The following is a 26,408-nucleotide window of genomic DNA, read 5'->3' on the forward strand; positions in this document are numbered from 1 at the left end:
CATGTCCTTAGATATCTAAAACAAGATCCTACATTAGGAATTTTTATCTCAAACACACCTGAATTTACTGTCAGCGCTTAGTGTGATTCAGACTAGGCAGCTTGCCCTGACTCTAGGAAATGTGTTAGTGGGTACCTAGTCCATTATGGGTGATAGTCCTATTAGTTGGAAGTCCAAGAAACAGGCCATAGTGTCCTTATCATCAGCTGAACCAGAATATAGAGCTGTGAGACAAGTGGTGGGAAAGTTGGTATGGTTTGAGATATTACTTGTTGAATTGATAGTGGAATGTCCCATGCCTATACGTGTGTTTTGTGATAGTCAGGCAGCAGTTCACATTGCCAAAAATCTAGTATTCCATGAGAGGACAAAGCATACAGAAGTGGATTGCCATTTTGTTAGGGATAAGATTCGACAGGGACTAGTTGTACTTCAACACATCTCCACCAACTCACAACTTGCAGATATCTTCACTAAGGCACTAACTGGAGTCAAACATGCTACGATTTTGAGCAAGTTGTCTGCGATTACTTTACCTCCAACTTGAGGGGGGGGGGCTGTTGAGATTATGCAATTAAAGTATTTCAGTTTGTTATAATTAGTTAGAAGTTAGTTAGATGTGTTACAAAATAGGGAATCAAGTTAGTTAGACTGTTTCTTCTAGATTGTTCTAATTACAGTTTGTATATATGTAACACTTTGTAAAGACTGATTCATTCAATCAAAATTACATAGCTTCATGCTATTCTTCTCTCTAGTTTCAGTTTCCTCCATGTGAGTTTAACTTTCATCAATGGAGTCTCTCAGCTTGTGTTGCTGATTTCATCACCATGTTTTGATAGTAATAGTGTCATCAGTTCGGCAACTGAACATTCTCCCATACTTGGTCACATTAATCAGCTTGCACAACTGAAACTTGAAGGTCATATCTTCAATATTCTTAAAGTTGTATGGTTTGGCATGACTCAAGGGTGTTGGAGTCATATTCCATAGACTCCTGCACATATTTCAAAAGCAAATACTATGCATTACAATATACATAAAAACGCAAAAATTATAGATGCAAGCAAAACCAATATATTCGAAGAAAAAAAAAGCACAAAAATCAAGAATAAGCATGCTAATTCTGATTCATTTGGAGAAAAATGAGAGAGTTGATATACCTATATAAGTCCTTCTCCACCAAAAGAGAGCAATGATCCAGAAAGTAGTCAACACGGGGTTTATATCTGGCTATTTTCCCAGATTTATAATAGTTTTCTGCTTGTAAGTAGTACGCGTCAAATATCAATTTCTCCCTCATCTTCTTCAGGCTTTTCATCCTTTTTGATACCTTTGCACTCATATCTTCTCTTTCACATTCTTTCTCCATTGAGATGAAGTTTAGGCGATTCGTGCCCCTAATGCCTATATGCTACTCCTTTGTTTCTTTCGTTAATTTTTTCTTTAAGGGCTGTCACAACTCATTAATCTGAAATATACTACTTAAAAGGTCGAATTTTATTATTATTATTAGTAGTAGTAAATTAACCCATGCGAATTACAGAAAATTAAAATAATTCTAAGTAATTGTTATTTAAAATCAAGAGCAGCCATGCTAATTCTGATTCAGAATGAGAGATAAAGATATACCCATAAAAGTTCTTCTCCACCAAACGAGAGCAATGATCCAGAAAAGAGTCAACAAGGGGTTTATATCTGGCTATTTTACCAAATTTATGATAGTTTTCTGCTTGTAAGTAGTACGCATCATGTATCAATTTCTCCCTCATCTTCTCCAGGCTTTTCACCCTTTCTCTATCTATTGCACTCATATCTTCTCTGAAGATTTTTGCAGCGAGAGGCAGGCCCTGCCAACAAATTGACTCAAATCCACTTTAAAATGTAATTAAGTTAATTTGAGACCAAAGTAATATTTTCAAAACTTTCTAAACTTTTATAAAATACAAAAAAAAAAAACACTACATTATTCAATTTCTTTAATTCTAACCAAATCATTTAAAACAAAAAGTAAAAGAAATCAGGATTATGAAAAGAGTGTTCTCTATCACCCCGGTAAGGCGAATGTGGTGGCAGATGATCTTAGTTGGCTATCGATGGAAAGTGTTGCTCATGTTGAGAATGATAAAAATAAATTGATGTGAGATGTTCATAGATTGGCCCGATTGGGTGTTCAGTTGGTCGATTCTACTAAAGGTGGTGTTATGGTACATAATGGTTCGAAATCATCTTTTGTGATAGATGTGAAGGCCAAGAAAAGTCTTGATCCGACTTTGGTTGAATTGAAAAGCAGTGCTTAAAAAGTTCGTAGAGGCTTTCTCCCAAGGGGGAGAAGGTGTACTTTGATATCAAGGTCGTTTGTGTGTTCCCGATGTTGATGATTTGAGGGAGAAAATTCTATCAGAAGCTCATAGTTCTCGATATTTCATTCACCTGGAGCCACCAAGATGTACCATGACTTGCGGGAGGTGTACTAGTGGAATGGGATGAAGAAGGATATTGTGGAATTTGTGACTAAATGTCCTAATTATCAACAAGTGAGAGTTGAGCATCAAAAGCTAGGAGGTTTGTCTCAAGATATTAGTATTCCTGCTTAGAAGTCGGAAGATTTGAACATAGACTTTATTGTTGGTTTACCCCGCACGCGGCGGCAACATGACTCGATCTGGGTTATTGTAGATTGAATGACTGAATCGGCTCATTTCATTCCAGTCAAGGTTTCTTATTCGACGGGGGACTATGCTAAGTTGTACTTGAAAGAAATGGTTAGGTTGTATGAAGTGCCCTTATTCATTATCTCCGATCGTGGTACCCAATTTGCCTCTCAGTTCTGGAAATCTTTTCAAAAGGGTCTTGGTATTCGTGTTAAGCTTAGTACGATCTTTCATCCGCAAGCCGATGGGCAAGCGGAGTGTACTATTTGAACTTTGAAAGATAGTTGAGAGCTTGTGTGATTGACTTCAAGGGTAATTGGGATGACCATTTGTCTAATTTGATTGAGTTTGCTTACGATAATAACGATCATTATACCATTGGTTTGGCAACATTTGAGGCTCTGTATGGTAGGAGGTGTAGATCTCCTTTTGGTTGGTTTGAAGTGGGTGAAGTTGCTTTGATAGGTCCCGAGTTGATACATGAGGCTATGGAGAAAGTTTGGCTTATTAGAGAAAGGTTAAAAACAGCTCAAAATCGGCAAAAGTCTTATGCCGATGTTAGAAGGAGAGACCTTGAGTTTGATGTTAATGATTGGGTCTATTTGAAAATTTCACCCATGAAGGGTGTGATGAGGTTTGGAAAGAAAGGGAAGCTTAGCCCCCACCCATATTAGATTTTGAAGTGTTTGGTAAAGTTGCTTATGAACTTGATTTGCCTAATGATTTAGCATGGATACATCCGGTTTTTCCTTTCCATTATCAATCTTTACTTTATGTGATTCCATGCAATTTTTCGTGTTATTTCTTCTTCTTTTTTTCATTAGTATAATTTTGTTAGTATTCTAATTTTTAAATTAAAGTAGAATTCATTATCGAATAAGGTTATGGACTTACATTTTACTTTTCTTTGAAATCATATTTGTGTATGTTATGTTAAAATTTGACATAAGAGTATTATATTAAATTTATTGTTTTGAATTTACAACTTATATTATATTTCCAATTTCATTTGTTTTAGAAATGTTGACTCGATATTTACAATGCAAACAATTTCTTTTAGTTAGACTTGATAAATTATCTTTTTGTCAAACATTTTTATAATTTTAAGAAATTATTTTATATTATTGATATTTTTGCCAAACATGCATTTCATGACGTTCATAAAAATATCGTACTTTTAGTTTTTATGATTAATTTAATTAAAATATACTAAATTAAAAAAATATAAATCAATTATTTTTTTAATATTAATTAAGAACATATGTTATTAATTAATATATTTTCAAAAGACAATATTTAATTCAATATCATTTATAAATATCCTTATATATAAATTTTTAATTTTTAAATAAATTAATTTTTATTTTGAAATTCAATATAACCTTATGATTACATTTGTTCAACCAAATCATATACTTGTAATCACATTTTGGCAAATAAACAAGGTCAATGTAATTACTAAACTGATAAATACACCAATTCTGGTTGCTACAAATGGGGTTAGGCATATGTTTGTTTTGGAAAGAATAGTGGTGGAAGCAAATGAATTTGAAAAGTGCATAGGAGTAAAGTGTCATGTTTGAAAGTTGAAAGGGTTTGAATATGAAAGGGAAGTTTTGTCTCCTCATGAGTAGAGCTGTACAGGCTGCTTATCCGTTCGCTAGTTGTGAAGTCCAATAGTAACTCAAAGTGCTCCTCTTCTTCGTCTTCAGGTTCCTCTCTGTGCCCTAAATGTGGATACCCCAAAAATGCTCTCAATTTCTTTTTATAACTGTATAATTATTTGTATTATCTGATTCCTAGCACCAACTCCCCAATTCTGACTTTTGGGCGTTGAAATTTGTTTATTGAAGTATTAGATAACAACCACTTTTTTTCTGATTCATTATCCATCAAAATTTCAAACTTATACACCACCCAATGTTCCTCTCTCTTATTTGGAAAGTTGTTTTTTTTTTTTCAGTTTTATTTGTTCTTTTAATCTTTAGTTTCGTTTCGAGGTGTCATTTTGATTCTCGGTAAATAAGAATGATCATAGACAATGTACATTAATGCGGTTATCTGTTTGCATTTGAACTATTTAACTTGCTCAGCGTCAATCTTGTCTCCTTTTTCAAATTCTTTTGTCAGAAAAATATATACCTGTGTGGTGAAAGGACCAGTTTTTGGAGCATATTTTCCGGGTTAACTAGTTCATTAGAATAATCACTTGAATGTATATGGGAAAAAATGATTTTTTTTTTATATTCACATAGCAGCTAAGTTGTTGTCACAGAGAATGGAATAACGATGCATCTGACATTGGATTTGGAGCTAGTTTATTTGTTCCAACTCATGTATAATGTTGAAAGTATCCGTCAATACTTTGTTTATCTTCTCAACTTCATTGTAATATGTGATGTAACTAGTTGTTTCCAGTGTTTGATATTTAATTATGTATCTACAAGTCTATTTCACACATTTGGTGTTTGCTTAAAATGTCACAGGAAATATGGAGACTTCGAACAGCCACAGTTCTGGCATTATGTGGTTCTTCAAAGATAAGGGCTTTGATGATACAAGTATTAATGAAATGTTCCAAAAGTGCAAGCGCCTTGAGGGTGTGCAAAGAGAAAAGGCGTCTGAAAACTGGGACTACTTGAGAAGCATAGGCATCCAAGAGAGAAAACTTCCTTCTGTTGTTCGGAAATGTCCCAAAATCCTTACTCTAGGATTACATGAGAAACTTTTCCCAATGGTTAACTGTCTTGAAACACTGGGATCAAAACCACAGGAAGTTGCTTCTGCCATTACTAAATTTCCTCACATACTCGCTCACAGTGTGGAAGAAAAGCTCTGTCCACTCTTAGGTTTCTTTGAGGCTCTTGGCGTTACTGAGAAACAACTGGGTAAGATGATACTGATCAACCCAAGGATTATAAGCTACAGCATAGAACATAAGCTTTCACAGATGGTGGAATTCCTTTCGAGTCTTCATCTGGCAAAAGACGGTATGATTGGTAAAGTTCTAGTGAAGCATCCATACATTATGGGCTATAGTGTTGATAACCGGCTGCGTCCTACTTCAGAGTTCTTGAAATCGCTAGGTTTAACAAATATGGATCTCCAGAAAGTGGTAATTAATTACCCTGAAGTTTTGTGTAGAGATGTGAACAAGATTCTGCAACCTAACCTGTCCTACTTGACATCACGAGGTTTTGGAGTTGGACAGATAGCAGCTGTCGTCACCTGTTATCCTCCTGTTTTGATAAAGAGTGTTAGCAACTCTTTAGAGCCAAGGATTAAGTTTCTGATAGACGTCATGGGGAGGGGACTTGATGAAGTTGTTGATTATCCGGACTACTTTAGGCATAGTTTGAAGAGACGATTACAGTTGAGGCAAAAACTTCTAATGCAGAAGAACATAAGCTGTACACTGAGTGAAATGCTGGACTGTAATCAGAAGAAATTCCTATTCAAGTTTGGTCTAGTTCAGTGAAAGTATGACCGTGTGCTTCGCCTTCCTTTCTCTCGTAGAGTATATATCTCGAGATTCAGCTTGTATCAATCTAAAAGACCTATAGGCTATAGGAATGAGTTGTCTTTTTCCACCTTTTGCGGTCATTTGGTCTTCTGAGAAACTATTATTGGTAAATCACTCATTTGTTATTTCTGCAATTGTTGGTTTTATTCTGTTTAATGTTGTTCTTATAGTGCCTAATGAAAACAGGTAATTAGGGGATATGAACATGTTTATGTTTATGTATTATACCTTTTTAGTTTGTTATCAAATTTTGAAGTATCAAAAATGCTACCAGGAATGCATCAAAATCATCATTTACATCAGCCCTAGTGTCACATCTCACCGATTATTTTTTTTGCAAAATTTAGCAAAGTGAGAGCATGCAATGTTGCTTAGAATGAGAGGGAGTCAAAAATCATTACATATATTTGGAGGGTTGAATGGAAACTACATTACAACCTTTGTAAATTAATACTCAGTAAATTAACAAACTCTCTATGATAACATTTTTCTTTGATTTCGACTTGAGCCAATGAAAAAAAATCACCTATTTCGATAGATATTATATTTTTGGAAGATCCCTAAATAAATATATGGTCCCCTTGATATTATAAATTAATAATTCTTTAAAATTACAAAAATATCTAAGACAACTTAGTGAAATCTGACTAGTCTTTTTGTTTTTCGTTAAAATTTAAATATATTTGAAACTCATCTCTAATTTTTCTTATTGCATTCAAAAGTGTCGGTGTTGTCTTCTCAAACTGTACCAAAAAATTGTGAAGAGTTTTAGACGCGATAAGTATTTCCTATGTGTAACTAGTTTCAAAGTTATTTTATCATCTTCAACATCATCAACATTGTTCATTCTATTACCATCATACATTGAATGTTCTTAATGAATATACAATGAATAATATTTGATTATTAAGAAACATTGAACATTACAATGATTTATTAATTACAACGAATCATTTAATTAAGAAAAAACATTACAATAAATTATACATCATACATTGTACTTTATGTATAATAAATTTACTTTTTATATTAATTCAATAAATATGATACATAAGTTAGTAAGATACAACAATTTTGATGTAATTAAAATTAAACTTCATAAATCTCAAAAATCATCTTCAAATTAATAAATATTAATTTATCGATTAAATAATACATTTACAAAATAATAATATTTTAGGATCCCAACAATATTTATTTAGAAAGGTTCTACTATAAATTGTTTTTTTCTACTTCGTTGTTCCTCAAATGAATGATCAAACTGAGGTGGTAAACCAAACTTTGGGAAATAAGTTGAAAATACTAATTAAATAACTTGCCACGGCCAAGTGAACATAATTTTTTTTGCATGGATTGTCCCTATTTTGATGTTGTCTTTAGTTTTGATTTTCGATACTTGTTTAATGAAAATTTATGGATTAAAGTATCTTTATGTATGACCTAATTCACTCGGCATAAATATAGATAATTTTTACCTCATTCAGCATAAGTTCCATAAGAATTAAGTTATGTGACATTGTGTAATATTTATATGACCTAATTCGCTTGGCATTATAAGGTTAACAAATATTTGTCTCGCTCAACATAATTTCGATAAGAATTAAGCTATGAATTTTGAAACTGAACTTTTATTTCGATAAGCATAACTTTAGTAAGAATCAAGTTTAGTCGTAAGTCATAACTTATTATGCCTATATGACATAACATGTGGTATATTATGAAACGAAAATATTAACTTATGTTGAACACAAAATTATTTGTTATTTCGATGTCACAAATATTTTAGGTCACTTATTTTTACTTACACTTTGTTTGGATGGTTGTTATGTATTATTTTATAACATATTGTGTTGTGTTGCGTTGTAACATATTGTATTATTGTTATGATCCAATTTCTCAGGTCATGATGACACCTACAAACATCCCGACAGTAGGTAAGTCAAATCCATAGCCCGTAATAACCGTCTCTGAATGCAAAATAAAGACTAATTCTAGTCAAAATAGAGGGAGATTGACAACTTTGAACGTCAAGAGCGCACCCCTGAATCCAAAGCTGCTCCGCACGAGACACACGTCAACATAGAGAACTTGTACTATGATATGTAGGGTGAAAAAGTGTAGTATGAGTACCAACAACCGGTACTCAATAGGCATAGGTCAACTGAGCTCCAAAGACAAAGCAAGTATAAATAGCAGGTTAGTAAGAAAAGTATAGTATAAGAAGCTAAAGAAGAGATAGTGCACAGTTAAAGTAAAAAGAAGGAACATACTTGGAGGCGCTAACCCAACAACCTAACCACTACAAGGGTCCATTACGAAAGCCAACCAACTGGAGATACAACATCGGTAACCACTACTATACCTCACAATGGCCAAGAGGCCAACCCAACCCGGCCAAAACCAAAAGCACCAATGTAGAGGCAAGTTCAAACCATTTATATATAACTAACTATCAGGTCGACACAAGACACACAATTATATAATCAAACAATAACCTAATCATGCACCCATAAGACCAGAAGTTACACAACAACAAACATAACCTTGCCGCCCCCATAAGACTGGTGGGTGCAAACAACAATCAATTATACTGGTGATAGATAATGCATATAAATGCAAGTAATGCAATAGAACACAACAGTATCATTAGTGCCAAGTTCTACACAACTAAGTATATACATCTACCTTCTGCCTCTTGGCATGCTAGGTAGGACCTATGCGGATACCCCTCATCCTGTTCAATGTGCCACATGGTCAGAGTACGTATATATGTTTGGTCCCGATCCAGGGCTTTCAGAATCTATTTGTCAGAGTATTGAATATGCTCCATCATGGTACCAAGGTACAAGTACATAAATGAGTTTACCAAAAGGTCAACGATGTTCCAACCGATCAAGTAAAAAGTGAGCACATCATTGATGCCTCTATTATCTCAAAAATTAGTTTATCAAAGTGATCTAGGTGGCATGACTCTCGTCAAGAATAGGTTTTAAAGAGTAAAATTGTGAAATCAAACTTTCTCGAAAATAGTAGTGAAAACCAATGATGAATCATAATCATTCCACAAATCACATGATACAGATATCAAATGCAATGCATGCCATAAGCAGCATTCAAACAATAGCAGCTAAATAGCTAGATAAACATTACCAATACTACCACGCTCCAGAGAAAAGAGAACTAATATAAAATTCCAATTGGTCCTCGACCAAGGCCTCGGGCACAACAGTATACCAACAAACTCAACAATAACAACATAACATAATCACCTTTACTCAAGAAATGAAGGAAATATAAGGAATCGACAACCAAGCGAACCTGCAAGTCCTACTCAAGCAAAAATTAAGTGCATCTAATGCCAACCTACGACTAGCACAAGCAATTAGGATTCCATACATTAGTGTAGGGTACCGAACCGTAGCAATTACTATAGAAAGCAAACAAATTAACTAAAGAGGCATTAAGACGCATTCTAAGGCACTTGGGCCACAACTATTCCAAGGCCTCAAATATCAAGTCTAAAGAGGATTACTACCCTAAGCTACGCCATAAGCAAGGAACTACTAGCCTATGCTAAGGATCATGCAACCCAAGACTAGTCGGAGGCTTCTATAGGAATCAAGAAAATGGAAATAAGGAAGGATCTCTAAACCAAACACATACGGTCTCAATTCTAAGGCGATTCATACTACACATTATCTAATAAAGTACAATCTAAAGGAAAGTAAATCGTAGCCTACCTTGAAACCAATCACACGCGCTCCAAATACTGTACAATTGAGCTTCCCCCCTTCGAATTGCCTCTGATCACAACCACGCTAACATATAATTGATCACAACGTCAAATGCAAATTTTTAGACACCAAAATCGAAACAATTAGAGATGGGCCCAAAATTGTATCAATATGAAATTATGGGACCCCCCCCCCGCCTCCTTGAGAATCACGAAATTTACTCCGTCAATCGGTCCAAAATAGCTCAAGGAACTCGTGTTCCTAAAGCTCACACAATCCAAGCTCGAAAATTAACCCATATTCGGTCAAACAGTCTTGATGAACACAATCCTAGTTAATTCTCTCTATTAATTATTGGTTTAAGTAACATTGTTGATTGTTACTTGTTACAAAATAGGTACTAAAAGGAATTTTCAATTCTCCCAACTTATCCCCATTCCTCTGGAAATAATAAACTAACAGTAATAATCTCACAAGGCTTACTTTTTTCCTTATTCCCCGTGGATTCGACCCCAACCTAGTTTGGTTCTATATTCGACAACGATTGCGTTATACTTATTTTAAGGAGATGTAATTTGGGAGTAGCAGTCTTGTTTTTGTTATAATATTAATTAAAAAAATATTTTTAGTTGCAGGTATTATAGTAATTTAATATTCAAGTTAGGGAGTTCATATTTTTAAGGTAGTACTAGTTTTAATGCACGTGTGTTGCACGTAAATGTCAAACCATGTAGTACACTAGTTTTTAAAATAATGTCAATATTATTAAACAAAATTTAAGTAAACGATTATGAATGAAATAATAAATATAAGTTCCTATTAAATATTGGATATAAACTTTCTTATGATTACTAACTCTAAGCATACATTGTGAAATCATTATCCCAAAATCTATTGTGATGTGTCACATCTCTATGACCTCCAATTACATTTGTTTTTTGAATTTTTTTCTCTTTTTAAAATCAATTGTGATGTGTAAAAATAAAAAATTCACTCTTAAATTTATTTAATTACCCCTCTTAAATATACCTTCTCCTCCTTCCTAAAGAATTCATATCTTAGCTATTGTTTTATTATCGAAGTTCTTTCTTTTAATAGAATATAAATTTAAACTATAAAAGACATGCTAATTGAGTGTTTTAAGTTGGGGGTATTATAGTAATTTAAAATTCATGTTAGGAGAGTGTTCCAATTCCGCTGAACTTCAAACTCACTCAACAATTGCAAATCGCACTTGAGTTTTCTAAAAAGAGAAGAATAGAAAACTAAAAAAATTCATAGTTTAAATATGTGAGGAAGCCCTTCCTTTATACCCAACAAAGGTGTCACGACCAAGGGGTACCCCCTAGATGTAACAGGCGTACTCAACCCCAAAGGGGTCTCATACAAGTCCTTAGCATATCATGACATAAGATAAATAGAAATGATGCGGAATTTAAAACTTTTTACAATCGAAGTCTTTCATAAAATCAAATGGAAGTCTAGACATTGTCTCAATAACCATCTAATACAATCGAGTATCAAATAGGGTCACAGCCCTTTACAACATAGTCTCAAAAGAAAATGTAAGAAAGGAACTAGAAATGAACAACTCTCGTCCTCGAACCATGAGGACTCACCGAAAGCGTGGAGAATAGTCGATCCAAGCTTTGATCAAGAAGGTAGCACACCTCAATAACCGGGCCCTACATTTATAGAAAAATGTAGAAAATATGGGTAGGTACAAAAATTGCACTAAGTATGATAGTCATACATAAAAATCCTTAAAACATTCATAAAGGGACATTTTAGTTGAAACCATGCATTTTATCAACTTGAAGAGTCATTATGCACATTAGTGTAAATACATAAGTCAAACCATCTCATAAGTAACCCTAAGCTATACTTGTGCAATGTATAGATAAGATCCCATAATCCTATCTAATACTAAGTACCACTTTTAGGCCACCATAATCATGCATTTCATACCTTGACCTCATCCATATCCAATACTCATAGACAAAGAAACATTCATGTTCATTAACTTGTAACAAGGAAAGTCACTCATAGCAACAATCCATAAAATACATGCATAAATTCATATACCTTTATAGCATAAGGGAACCACACCATAACCTCTTTCAAAGCCTACTTGTGCAATGCATGAATGAAGTCTCATACCCCTACTCACACTAAGTAGAACTCCTTAAGAAGTCATAAGTATAATTCATGTTCATGTTCTTGTCATAATTCATATTCCTGTCATGCAGGGAAATAGCCTTAACCTACATAGACCATGTGAGCTACATGGAATCCGGTGTACTACCCCACACCAAAAAGAGGTGTCCTACTTGCCTGAGGTAGAACTAGTTTGTTAGCTTAGGTGGATCCATTAGCTAAAGACCTATGTGGGATCATAGTTACGAGATATGGAGATTGCTTCTAGAAACCCGGACTAACTAAGGTAAAAGGTTTCCATCTCATGAGATAACTGTTTTGGGAACCCTGACTAACTGGCGTAAAAGGAACCCATTTGAAAAGCCGGACTAACTGACTTAAAAGCTTCCATCTCATATTCATATCCACTCGGTGCTAAGCATAATTTCCCATTAAGTTCATGTTAAGTCTTTACTTAAGTTCATGTTTATAGAAGAATGCCCTAGCACTCAAACCAATATGGTATCATGATAGCTCATAGATTCAATAGGCGAGAATAGCCGTTCAACCTTAGAATCATTAATATGTGAGTAAACCTTTCACATCAAGTTCATAGTGTGTTCATGAGAATAGCATTTCAATCAACACAACAAGATTAGCATAGTCATAGACATTTCATTCATAGTCATATGTAAGGGTATAGGGAGAATGATATTTCATCAATACCACAATTACACCATAGTCATAGGATCTTCACTCTCTAAGTGAATCATAAGCTCATGCACAATTCTCATAATTTGACCTTCAAGGACCATGAATCACATTCAACCCAAACATCTATAATTCCTACATTAGATATGGATAATATCATGATTCAATTAACTCAATCAATATAGGCATAATCTATTCACATGCTTCTATAATAAATCAACCCACATCCTAAGATCACAATTTAGTAATATGGGGAATTCAAGGTTCTTAGGGGTGGAGTGGGGGATATTTCATCATAAATCAACCATAAATCATCAATTCAATCATAATCCATCATAAATCAACCATTGAAAACATTTTTTGAAAAGAACACATGACTTTGGGTGAAACCCTAACTTTTTGGGGAAATTGTAAGCTTTGAAATCTAGTTTTAAAGGGACTATATGGGTGAAAGCTACCCATAGATGAAAAGCTACCATACCTTAGGATGATTCTTCAAAGAATTTGAGGAAGAAGTCTTGATTTATTCAAACCCTAGCTCCAATTCTGCCCTTCTTCTTCTTTGAGTTTTAGAGAGAGAAATATTGTGAGGAAGATGAACTTTTGACCTGATTTGGGTGTTTGTGAACAATGACTTAGTTTAGGGAATTTTGACGTAAAAACAACTTATATAGTGACCCCAAACTTACCCAAAATCACCACACTTTAATAGGACTTATAAAGGAAATTACTTATTTAACCCTCACTTAAGTGACCCTGCCCAGGTGCCACGAGGGGCTCCACGAGCCGTGGTTCCACTTGTGAACTTAGGGAAGTAGCTAGGCACTTGGTGCCTTAAGCTTTCATGCCCAAGACGTCTTCACGAGGGGTTGCACGAGCCGTGGTCCCTCTCATGGGCCTTGAGGCAGTAGCTAAGCTACTTGGTGCCTTAAGCTCACATGCCCAAGGCATCTTCATGAGGGGCTCCACGAGTCGTGGTCCCTCTTGTGGACCTTGAGGCAGTATATAGGCCACTTGGTGGCTACTCCTCAATGGCCAAGGCAAATCCACGAAGCCTCTCACTAGCCGTGGTCAAGACTACTAGCCGTGGTGATGGCCGTAAAGTTGGGGTAGTGTGCTCCAAGGTTGTGGCAGCCTTGGCCGTTGGCTTTGGCTTGGCCCCTTTGCCTTGGCACTAGCCCTTTGGCCTTGACTCTTGAATCTCTCATTACAACCCTAGATGGTCCACTAATCTACGTGGAGTCGTTTTAGGATTTTTAACCTTTACGTTTAGTTCTAGGTTAGCCTACTAGTTTTCGGAGTGTTACATTATGTCCCCCTTAAGAACATTCATCCTCGAATGACGATCTAGACACCCAACGGAATAAATACTCAAGACTAGCAACCCATCATGCATGAAACGTCAAATAATGCACCGTTCAAAAGAGGAAACATCAACTCCATCTCAAGACATAATCAATGCAACACAAGGAAGTGAGAGCTACATCCATAACCCATTATGCACAAAACTCATCATTTCACATAATAATAGGAGGAACTACCTTCTCTAACTAAAAGCAAGCTCAACATAACATTATGGAGCCAATATGCCATTTCATCAAAAGCATATCAAAGCATGTTCGTCAAATCATCTCATGAAGTCAAATATGCAATCATCATATTAAAATGCACAACAACATGAGGAACATATAATTTATGAAAACTCACTTTATACTAAACGTGAATTTTCTCAAGAACATGCATATCATAAGGAAATCATGAAGAACACATAGCACACACATGACTCCCAAAACACCAAACTCAAGAGAAACTATTTACCTCAAGCTTGGATAGGAGTAAAAGGAAAAAGATGAGGATATCGGGACTTCATATCGGCCTCGGCCTCCTAAGTAGCACTCAACAAAATGATTCCTCCATAAAACCTTTACGAAAGCTATTTCCTTGTTTCTCAACCTTTTGACTTGCCGGTTTAAGATCTCTACATGAACCTCTTCGACTCTCATCAACCCCCAACCCTTCTAAGGGGATAATGGATACCGGATCTCACATGCACTTCTTAAGCATAGAGACATGAAATACCGGATGAACCAGAGCCAACTCATTTGGCAAGTCTAACTCATAGGCAACTTTCCCAACTCGTTTTAAGATTTGATATGGACCTACGTACCGGGGACTAAGTTTCCCTTTCTTGCCAAACCTCATCACACCTTTCATAAGTGAGATTTTCAAATAGACCCAATCATTAACTTCAAATTCTAGATCCCTCTTTCTAACATCTGCATAAGACTTTTGCCGACTTTGGGCCGTCCTCAACCTCTCTCTAATGAGTCAGACTTTTTCAATGGCATCATAAACTAGTACGGGACCAAGTAGAGCAATTTCACCTACTTCAAACCAACCAATCAGAGACCTACATCTCCTACCATACAAGTCTTCAAAAGAAGTCATGGCAATACTTGAGTGGTAATTATTGTTGTAGGTAAACTCTATTAACGATAGATGGTCATCCCAATTACCCTTGAAATCTATAACACATGCCCTCAACATATCTTTTAAGGTTTGGATGGTACGTTCTGCTTGCCCATCGGTTTGGGAATGAAAAGTTGTGCTAAGCTTAACCTTAGTACCAAGCCCTTTTGGAATGCCTTCCAAAAGTGTGAAGTAAATTAAGTACTCCGATCCAAAATAAGAACCCTATGCAACTTCACTATCTCCTTGATGTACAACTTGACATAGTCTTCCGCCACAAACGAAACATTGACGGGAATAAAGTGGGCTGATTTTGTCATTCGATCTACGATGACCCAAATAGAATCATGTTGCCTTCGGGTATGAGGCAACCCCACTATAAAGTCTATGTTTACGTCCTCCCACTTCCAAGTCGGAATATCTATATCTTGGGACAAACCTCTCGGCCTTCGATGCTCGGCCTTAACTTGTTGATAATTCAAACACTTGGCTACAAAACCCGTTATATCCTTCTTCATACCATTCCACCAATAGACTTCCCGTAGATCACGGTACATCTTGGTGGCTCCCAGATGAATAGAATACTACGAACCACGAGCTTCTTCTAGAATTTTCTCTCTCAAGCCATCAACATCCGGAACACATAATCGACCTTGGTACCTAAGCACCCCATCTCCCCCTTGGGAGAAAGCCTCAACGGACTTTTCGAGTACCGACTCTTTCAACTCAACTAATATAGGATTAAGGTCTTGCTTAGACTTCACGTCAATCATAAAGGATGATTCAGAACCATTATGGATCATGACACCATCCTTGGTGGAATCCACTAGTTGAACACCTAATCGGGCCAACCTATGCACATCATGAACCAATTCTTTATTTTCAATATCTACATGAGCCACACTACCCATGGACAATCGACTAAAGGTATCCGTTACTACATTAGCTTTACCGGGGTGGTATAGGACACTCATGTTATAATCCTTCAAGAGTTCCAACCACCTTCTTTTTCAGAGATTCAAGTTCTTTTGGATAAACACATATTAGAGACTCTTGTGATCGGTGAACATATCAACATGCACCCCATATAGATAATGCCTCCATATTTTCAAGGAAAATACTACCGCCGCTAATTCGAGATCATGGGTTGGATAATTATTTTCATGGACCTTGAGTTGCCTTGAAGCATAGGCAATCACTTTACCATGTTGCATAAGCACACATCCCAACCCCACTCTAGAGGCGTCACAATACACAACAAAACCATCGGTACCCTCCTGTAAAGTCAACACTGGAGCGGAAGTAAGTCTATCTTTCAACTCTTGGAAGCTTTTCTCACAAGCCTCCGACCACTCAAACTTAGCTTTCTTTTGAGTCAAATCGGTCAATGGAGAAGCAATGGAGGAAAAACTCTCAACAAACCTCCTATAGTAACCAGCCAAACCCAAAAAGTTTCTAATATTGGTAGGAGTTAAAGGTCTAGGCCAACCCTTGACCACATCCGTCTTCTTAGGATCTACCTCAATACCCTTGCTCGACACAACATGACCAAGGAATGCTATGGACCTTAGCCAAAACTCATATTTACTAAACTTAGCATATAATTGATGGTCTTTATAGACTTGCAATACAAACCTCAAATGGTCCATATGTTCATTTTCACTCATTGAATTGATCAAAATATCATCGATAAACACGATTACAAACATATCAAGGTAGTGTCTAAACACCCTATTCATTAAGTCCATGAATGCTGCCAGGGCATTTGTCAACCTAAATGACATAACCACAAATTCATAGTGACCATACCTGGTCCTAAAGGCCGTCTTGGAAATGTCAACCCCTCTCACCCTTAGTTGATGGTAACCCCGAACGAAGATCTATTTTGGAGAAATGGCTAGCCACTTGAAGTTGATCAAACAAGTCATCAATTCTTGAAAGGGGATATTTATTCTTGATGGTCACTTTGATCAATTGGCAATAGTCGATGCACATTCTAAGAGACTCATCCTTCTTTCTAACAAACAATACCACAGCAACCCATAGAGAGATACTCGGTTGAATAAAACCCTTGTCTAGCAAATCCTTTAGTTGCTCCTTCAGCTCTTTTAACTCCACCGGAGCCATTCTGTAAGGAGGAATGGAGATAGGTTGCGTATCTGGTAAAAGATCAATGCCAAAATCTATTTCCCGCTCGGGAGAAATACCGGGCAAGTCATCGGGGAAAACTTCCGAAAACTTATTCACTACCGAAACCAGCTCTAGAGAAAGGGTTTCGGACTCAAATCCATAACCTTAACAAGATGGTAAGCACACCCTTTGGAGATCATTTTCCTAGCTTTGAGGCAAGAGACAAACTGACCTCTAGGGGTAGAATTTCCCCTCTTCCACTCTAAAATAGGCTCATTTGGAAATTAAAACTTAACAGCCAGAGTCCTACAATCAATAGGGGCATAACATGCATACAACCAATCCATACCCAAAATCACATCAAAATCTAACATGTCTAACTCCACCAAATCCACCAAGGTAACTTTATGGTAAAAAGAAATAGGACAACTCTTATAGAATCTTTTTGCCACCACCGAGTCACCAACCGGGGTAGCAACCGAAAAAGGCTCTACTAACACTTCAAGGAGTATTTCAAACTTTATGGCTACAAAAGATGTTAAAAACGACAAAGTGGCACCGGGATCTAACAATGCATAGACATCAATAGAAAAAATGTGTAACATACCGGGCACCACATCCGGGGAGCTCTCTTGTTCACCTTGGGATTGAAGAGCATAGAAGCGATTTTTCTTGGGAGCATCGAAATTTGAACCGCTATGAGGAACTTGCTTTCCCTCTCTTCCTTGAGCCTTAAGCATGGGACAATCCCTCATCGTATGACCACTCTTCCCGCAACTATAACAACCATCTGTGCCAACTAGGCACTTACCATCATGCTTCTTACGACACTTGGAACAAGTAGGCCTTACCATAGAAGATCCACCACTATTGCCTCTTTGAGGCTTAGGGTTAGACACCCTATCTTTATTGACCCTTGGAACACTAGAAGAGCCTTGGTTGGAGAACCTTATCATGAACCTTGGTCGACCTTGACCTTCGGATTTACCCTTGGAAGAATTCCTATCATCGGTCCTTGCTCTATTTACCTCTCTATTGTTGTCTTGGAGTTTCTCATCTTCTATTTGTTGGGCATACACCATAATACGTGAGATATCCATATCATGAAGGAGGATTGTCGTACGACATTATTTTCTTACCACCTTGGATAAACATACCTACTCATCTCATCCCTTGGATCCACCACCATAGCCGGAGCATACTTGGACAATTCGATAAACTTTAGAGAATATTCTTGAACACTCATACCTCCGTAATGAAGGTTGATAAATTCTTCCACCTTAACTTCCCTCATCTCTCGAGGAAAGAACCTATCAAGGAATGCCTTCTTGAACACCTCTCAATCTATGGGACCCGCTTCTACCGGCCTATTCCTCTTCCATTGAGTATACCATACTTGGGCCACACCCTTCAATTAGTAAGCGGATAGCTCCGCTTTCTCTACCGAAGTCACCCCCATGGCATCGATTATATTGTAGACCTCTTCCACAAATTCTTGAGGATCTTCTCCCACTTTGGAACCAAGAAACACGAGAGGGTTATTCTTGTAAAATCCCTCAATCTAAAAGCCACGGTATTCATATTAGGGTTCGCATGAGTCCTAACATCCCTATTGACTTGGGCAGTCACGACTTGGGTCAATACTTGGAGAGTCGACCTTATTTCCACATTTATCATAGCCCCTGTATCAATAGGAGCTCGAGGATCTTGGGGAGGAAATCCCTCATTCACATTATCTTTTTTCCTTCTTCTTGCATTCTCCCTTCTTGTATTCATATCCTCAAGACACAAGAGAAGGGTTAGGAAAAAGACTTTATAGAGTTAAACTCTATGGCACGACTTAAGAGTAGTGAAATAAGTGAAATTTCCTAAACATCTTATAGGCTCTTATTCATAAATGTGGCGTGATTCACACTCATGAACAAGACTCTACTAGACGTGGCTTATGAGACATCATCCTAGAATCATTCTAAACATTTTGCTCTGATACCAAGTTTGTCACCACATAAGGGTATCCCCTTGATGTAACACGGCGTACTTGACCCCGAAGGGGTCTCATACAAGCCCTTAACATATCATGACAAAAGATAAATAGAAATGATGCGGAATTTAAAACTTTTTTCGATCGAAGTCTTTCATAAAATCAAATGGAAGTCTAGACATTGTCTCAATAACCATCTAATACAATTAAGTATTAAATAAGGTCACAACCCTTTACTACATAGTCTCAAAAGAGAATTTAAGAAAGGAACTAGAAATGAACATCTCTTGTCCTCGAACCATAAGGACTCACCGAAAGCATGGAGAAGAGTCGATCCAAGCTTTGATCAAGAGGGAAGCACCACTCAACAATCGGGCCTTACACTTATAGAAAAATGTAGAAAATATGGGTTAGTACAAAAATTACACTAAGTATGATAGACATGCATAAAAATCCTTAAAACATGCAAAAAGGAACATTTTAGTTGAAACCATGCATTTTATCAACTTGAAGAGTCATTATGCACATTAGTGTAAATACATAAGTCAAACCATCTCATATGCAACCCTAAGCTATACTTATGCAATGTACAGATAAGATCCCATAATCCTATCTAATACTAAGTACCACTTTTAGGCCACCATAATCATGCATATCATACCTTGACCTCATCCATAGCCAATACTCATAGACAAGGAAATGTTTATGTTCAATAACTTGTAACAAGGAAAGCCACACCATAACCTCTTTCAAAGCCTACTTATGCATTAATGAAGTCCCATACCCCCACTCATACTAAGTAGAACTCCTTAAGAAGTCATAAGTATAATTCATGTTCATGTTCTTGTCATAATTCATATTTTTGTCATGTAGGGAAATAGCCTTAACTGACATAGACCATGTGATCTACATGAAATCCGGTGTGCTGCCCCACACTGAAAAAATGTGTCCTACTTGCCTAAGGTAGAACTAGTTTGTTAGCTTAGGTGGTTCCACTAGCTAAAGACCTATGTGGGCACATAGTTACGGGATAAGGAGATTGCTTTAAGAAACCCGAACTAACTAAGGTAAAAAGTTTCCACCTCATGAGACAACTGTTTTGGGAATACAAACTAACTGGCGTAAAAGGAACCCATTTGAAAAGTTGGACTAACTGACTTAAAAGCTTCCATCTCATATTCATATCCACTCGGTGCTAAGCATAATTTCCCATTAAGTTCATGTTAAGTCTTTACTTAAGTTCATGTTTATGGAAGAATGCCCTAGCAGTCAAACCAACATGGTATCATGATAGCTCATAGATTTAATAAGTGAAAATAGCATTTCTACCTTAGAATCATTAATATGTGAGTAAACCTTTCACATCAAGTTCATAGTGTGTTCATGAGAATAACATTTCAATCAACACAACAAGATTATCATAGTCATAGACATTTCATGCATAGTCATGTGTAAGGGTATAGGGAGAATGATCTTTCATCAATACCATAATTACACCATAGTCATAGGATTTTCACTCTCTAAGTGAATCATAAGTTCATGCACAATTCTCATAATTTTCCCTTCAAGGACCATGAATCACATTCAACCCAAACATCTATAATTCCTACATTAAATATGGATAATATCATGATTCAATTAACTCAATCAATATAAGCATAATCTATTCACATGCTTCTATAATCAATCAACCGACATCCTAAGATCACAATTTAGTAATATGGGAATTCATGGGTTCTTTGGGGGGGGGGGGGATTTCATCATAAATCATCAATTCAATCATAATCCATCATAAATCAACCATTGAAAACGTTTTTGAAAGGAACACATGACTTTGAGTGAAACCCTAACTCTTTGGGGAAATTGTAATCTTTGAAATCTAGTTTTGAAGGGACTCTATGGGTGANTACATAAATGAGTTTACCAAAAGGTCAGCGATGTTCCAACCGATCAAGTAAAAAGTGAGCACATCATTGATACATCTATTATCTCAAAAAATTAGTTTATCAAAGTGATCTAGGTGGTATGATTCTCGTCAAGAATAGGTTTTAAAGAGTAAAATTGTGAAATCAAACTTTCTCGAAAATAGTAGTGAAAACCAATGATGAATCATAATCATTCCACAAATCACATGATACAGATATCAAATGCAATGCATGCCATAAGCAGCATTCAAACAATAGCAGCTAAATAGCTAGATAAGCATTACCAATACTACCACGCTCCAGAGAAAAGAGAACTAATATAAAATTCCAATTGGTCCTCGACCAAGGCCTCGGGCACAACAGTATACCAACAAACTCAACAATAACAACATAACATAATCACCTTTACTCAAGAAATGAAGGAAATATAAGGAATCGACAACCAAGCGAACCTGCAAGTCCTACTCAAGCAAAAATTAAGTGCATCTAATGCCAACCTACGACTAGCACAAGCAATTAGGATTCCATACATTAGTGTAGGGTACCGAACCGTAGCAATTACTATAGAAAGCAAACAAATTAACTAAAGAGGCATTCTAAGGCACATGGGTCACAACTATTCCAAGGCCTCAAATATCAAGTCTAAAGAGGATTACTACCCTAAGCTACGCCATAAGCAAGGAACTACTAGCCTAAGCTAAGGATCATGCAACCCAAGACTAGCCGGAGGCTTCTATAGGAATCAAGAAAATGGAAATAATGAAGGATCTCTAAACCAAACACATATGGTCTCAATTCTCAGGCGATTCATACTACACATTATCTAATAAAGTACAATCTAAAGGAAAGTAGATCGTAGCCTACCTTGAATACTGTACAGTTGAGCGTCCCCCCTTCGAATTGCCTCTGATCACAACCACGCTAACATATAATTGATCACAACGTCAAATGCAAATTTTTAGACACCAAAATAGAAACAATTAGAGATGGGCCCAAAATTGAATCAATATGAAATTATGGGACACCCCCTCCGCCTCCTTGAGAATCACGAAATTTACTCCGTCAATCGGTCCAAAATAGCTCAAGGAACTCGTGTTCCTAAAGCTCACACAATCCAAGCTCGAAAATTAACCCATATTCGGTCAAACAGTCTTGATGAACACAATCCTAGTTAATTCTCTCTATTAATTATTGGTTTAAGTAACATTGTTGATTGTTACTTGTTACAAAATAGGTACTAAAAGGAATTTTCAATTCTCCCAACTTATCCCCATTCCTCTGGAAATAATAAACTAACAGTAATAATCTCACAAGGCTTACTTTTTTCCTTATTCCCCGTGGATTCGACCCCAACCTAGTTTGGTTCTATATTCGACAACGATTGCGTTATACTTATTTTAAGGAGATGTAATTTGGGAGTAGCAGTCTTGTTTTTGTTATAATATTAATTAAAAAAATATTTTTAGTTGCAGGTATTATAGTAATTTAATATTCAAGTTAGGGAGTTCATATTTTTAAGGTAGTACTAGTTTTAATGCACGTGTGTTGCACGTAAATGTCAAACCATGTAGTACACTAGTTTTTAAAATAATGTCAATATTATTAAACAAAATTTAAGTAAACGATTATGAATGAAATAATAAATATAAGTTCCTATTAAATATTGGATATAAACTTTCTTATGATTACTAACTCTAAGCATACATTGTGAAATCATTATCCCAAAATCTATTGTGATGTGTCACATCTCTATGACCTCCAATTACATTTATTTTTTGAAATTTTATTTTTTGAATTTTTTTCTCTTTTTAAAATCAATTGTGATGTGTAAAAATAAAAAAGTCACTCTTAAATTTATTTAATTACCCCTCTTAAATATACCTTCTCCTCCTTCCTATATAATTCATATCTTAGCTATTGTTTTATTGTCGGAGTTCTTTATTTTAATAGAATATAAATTTAAACTATAAAAGACATGCTAATTGAGTGTTTTAAGTTGGGGGTATTATAGTAATTTAAAATTCATGTTAGGAGAGTGTTCCAATTCCGCTGAACTTCAAACTCACTCAACAATTGCAAATCGCACTTGAGTTTTCTAAAGAGAAGAATAGAAAACTAAAAAAATTTGTAGTTTAAATATGTGAGGAAGCCCTTCCTTTATAGCCAACAATGGTGTCACGACCAAGGGGTACCCCTTAGATGTAACAGGTGTACTCAACCCCGAAGGAGTCTCATACAAGTCCTTAGCATATCATGACATAACATAAATAGAAATGATGCAGAATTTAAAACTTTTTACAATCGAAGTCTTTCATAAAATCAAATAGAAGTCTAGACATTGTCTCAATAACAATCTAATACAATCGAGTATCAAATAGGGTCACATCCCTTTACAACAAAGTCTCAAAAGAAAATGTAAGAAAGGAACTAGAAATGAACAACTCTCATCCTCGAACCATGAGGACTCACCGAAAGCGTGGAGAATAGTCGATCCAAGCTTTGATCAAGAAGGAAGCACACCTCAACAACCAGGCCCTACACTTATAGAAAAATGTAGAAAATATGGGTAGGTACAAAAAATGCACTAAGTATGATAGTCATACATAAAAATCCTTAAAACATTCAAAAAGGGACATTTTAGTTGAAACCATGCATTTTATCAACTTGAAGAGTCATTATGCACATTAGTGTAAATACATAAGTCAAACCATCTCATAAGTAACCCTAAGCTATACTTGTGCAATGTATAGATAAGATCCCATAATCCTATCTAATACTAAGTACCACTTTTAGGCCACCATAATCATCCATATCATACCTTGACCTCATCCATAGCCAATACTCACAGACAAGGAAACATTCATGTTCAATAACTTGTAACAAGGAAAGCCACACCATAACCTCTTTCAAAGCCTACTTATGCATTAACGAAGTCCCATACCCGCACTCATACTAAGTAGAACTCCTTAAGAAGTCATAAGTATAATTCATGTTCATGTTCTTGTCATAATTCATATTTTTGTCATGTAGGGAAATAGCTTTAACCGACATAGACCATGTGAGCTACATGAAATCCGGTGTGCTGCCCACACCGAAAAAATGTGTCCTACTTGCCTAAGGTATAACTAGTTTGTTAGCTTAGGTGGTTCCACTAGCTAAAGACCTATGTGGGCACATAGTTACGGGATAAGGATATTTCTTCAAGAAACCCGGACTAACTAAGGTAAAAAGTTTCCACCTCATGAGACAACTGTTTTGGGAACACAGACTAACTGGCGTAAAAGGAACCCATTTGGAAAGCCAGACTAACTGACGTAAAAGCTTCCATATCATATTCATATCCACTTGGTGCTAAGCATAATTTCCCATTAAGTTCATGTTAAGTCTTTACTTAAGTTCATGTTTATGGAAGAATGCCCTAGCAGTCAAACCAACATGGTATCATGATAGCTCATACATTTAATAAGTGAGAATAGCCTTTCAACCTTAGAATCATTAATATGTGAGTAAACCTTTCACATCATGTTCATAGTGTGTTCATGAGAATAGCATTTCAATCAACACAACAAGATTATCATAGTCATAGACATTTCATTCATAGTCATGTGTAAGGGTATAGGGAGAATAATCTTTCATCAATACCACAATTACACCATAGTCATAGGATTTTCACTCTCTAAGTGAATCATAAGCTCATGCACAATTCTCATAAATATGTACAATTCTTATAATTTTCCCTTCAAGGACCATGAATCACATTCAACTCAAACATCTATAATTCCTACATTAGATATGGATAATAGCATGATTCAATTAACTCAATCAATATAAGCATAATCTATTCACATGCTTCTATAATCAATCAACCCACATCCTAAGATCACAATTTAATAATATGGGGAATTCATGGGTTCTTGGGTGGGGGGATTTCATCATAAATCATCAATTCAATCATAATCCATCATAAATCAACCATTGAAAACGTTTTTGAGAGGAACCCATGACTTTGAGTGTAGCCCTAACTTTTTGGGGAAATTGTAAGCTTTGAAATCTAGTTTTGAAGGGACTCTATGGGTGAAAGCTACCCATAGATGAAAAGCTACCATACCTTAGGATGATTTTTCGAAGAATTTGAGGAAAAAGTCTTGATTTCTTCAAACCCTAACTCCAATTCTACCCTTCTTCTTCTTTGAGTTTTAGAGAGAGAAATATTGTGAGGAAATTGAACTTTTGATTTGATTTGGGTGTTTATGAACAATGACTTAGTTTAGGAAATTTTGACTTAAAAACAACTTATATAGTGACCCCAAACTTACCCAAAACAACCACACTTTAATAGGACTTAAAAAGGAAATTACTTATTTAACCCTCACTTAAGTGACCCTGCCTAGGTGCCACGAGGGGCTCTACGAGTCGTGGTCCCATTCGTGGACTTGGGGAAGTAGCTAGGCACTTGGTGCCTTAAGCTTTCATGCCCAAGGCATCTTCACGAGGGGCTCAATACTACTGGTTGTGGTCCCTCTCGTGGGCCTTGAGGCAGTAGCTAAGCTACTTGGTGCCTTAAGCTCACATGCCTAAGGATTTTCACGAGGGGCTCCACGAGACGTGGTCCCTCTCGTGGACCTTGAGGCAGTAGCTAGGCCACTTGGTGGATACTCCTCTATGGCCAAGGCAACTCCACGAAGCCTCTCACGAGTCGTGGTCAAGACCACTGGCCTGGTGATGGCCGTGAAGTTGGGGCAGTGTGCTCCAAGGTTGGGGCAGCCTTGGCCTTTGGCTTTGGCTTGGCCCCTTTTCCTTGGCACTAGCCCGTTGGCCTTGACTCTTGAACCTCTCATTACAACCCTAGATGGTCTACTAATCTACGGGAAGTCATTTTACGATTTTTAACCCTTATGTTTAGCTCTAGGTTAGCCTACTAGTTTCCGGAGTGATATAAAAGGGTATTATGAATAAGTGCTTATTGCGCCTTATAAAAAAAGTCACAACTCTTCAGAAAAGTTATAACCCTTTGTAAAGGTCACAACTCGTTAAAAAAGTCACTACCCTTTGAAAAAGTCGCAACCTTTCAATGTCAAAACGTGTCTTTTTTTAAAGTAATATAATATACGGAACGAAAAAGGGGTAAAATACCCTTGAACTATT

The 26,408-nt window shown here is 36.3% G+C and overlaps 3 protein-coding genes across 3 annotated transcripts in view; 2 read left to right on the forward strand and 1 right to left on the reverse strand.

The window, feature by feature from the left end:
• Nucleotides 1-825: 825 nt before the first annotated feature.
• LOC125845708 (uncharacterized) lies at nt 826-1,809 on the reverse strand. Its single transcript, XM_049525249.1, has 2 exons — nt 1,164-1,809; nt 826-997 (listed from the first exon to the last, which is right to left on the reverse strand). The coding sequence occupies exons 1-2, from the start codon at nt 1,370-1,372 to the stop codon at nt 826-828; spliced, it is 381 nt and encodes a 126-aa protein (XP_049381206.1). The 5' UTR covers nt 1,373-1,809.
• A 2,423-nt stretch (nt 1,810-4,232) lies between these two features.
• Nucleotides 4,233-6,333, forward strand: LOC125844840 (transcription termination factor MTERF6, chloroplastic/mitochondrial). Its single transcript, XM_049524189.1, has 2 exons — nt 4,233-4,366; nt 5,141-6,333. The coding sequence occupies exon 2, from the start codon at nt 5,146-5,148 to the stop codon at nt 6,130-6,132; it is 987 nt and encodes a 328-aa protein (XP_049380146.1). The 5' UTR covers nt 4,233-4,366; nt 5,141-5,145; the 3' UTR covers nt 6,133-6,333.
• Nucleotides 6,334-16,049: 9,716 nt separating this feature from the next.
• LOC125845522 (probable sphingolipid transporter spinster homolog 2) overlaps nt 16,050-26,408 on the forward strand; it is a 293,275-nt gene continuing 282,916 nt past the window's right edge. Inside the window, exon 1 of the mRNA XM_049525042.1 lies at nt 16,050-16,053. The gene's annotated coding sequence lies outside the window, so the exon portion shown is untranslated. The remainder of the gene's footprint in view (nt 16,054-26,408) is intronic.

This window comes from Solanum stenotomum, chromosome 11, assembly GCF_019186545.1.
Source record: "Solanum stenotomum isolate F172 chromosome 11, ASM1918654v1, whole genome shotgun sequence".
NCBI classification, from domain to species: Eukaryota; Viridiplantae; Streptophyta; class Magnoliopsida; order Solanales; family Solanaceae; genus Solanum; species Solanum stenotomum.

Coding starts and splice junctions, on each gene's coding strand:
- LOC125845708 (XM_049525249.1), bottom strand. CDS start 1,372: ATGGAGAAAGAATGTGAAAGAGAAGATATGAGTGCAAAGGTATCAAAA. Junction 998..1,163: donor GTGGAGAAGGACTTATATAG/GTATATCAACTC, acceptor AAATATGTGCAG/GAGTCTATGGAATATGACTC.
- LOC125844840 (XM_049524189.1), top strand. CDS start 5,146: ATGGAGACTTCGAACAGCCACAGTTCTGGCATTATGTGGTTCTTCAAA.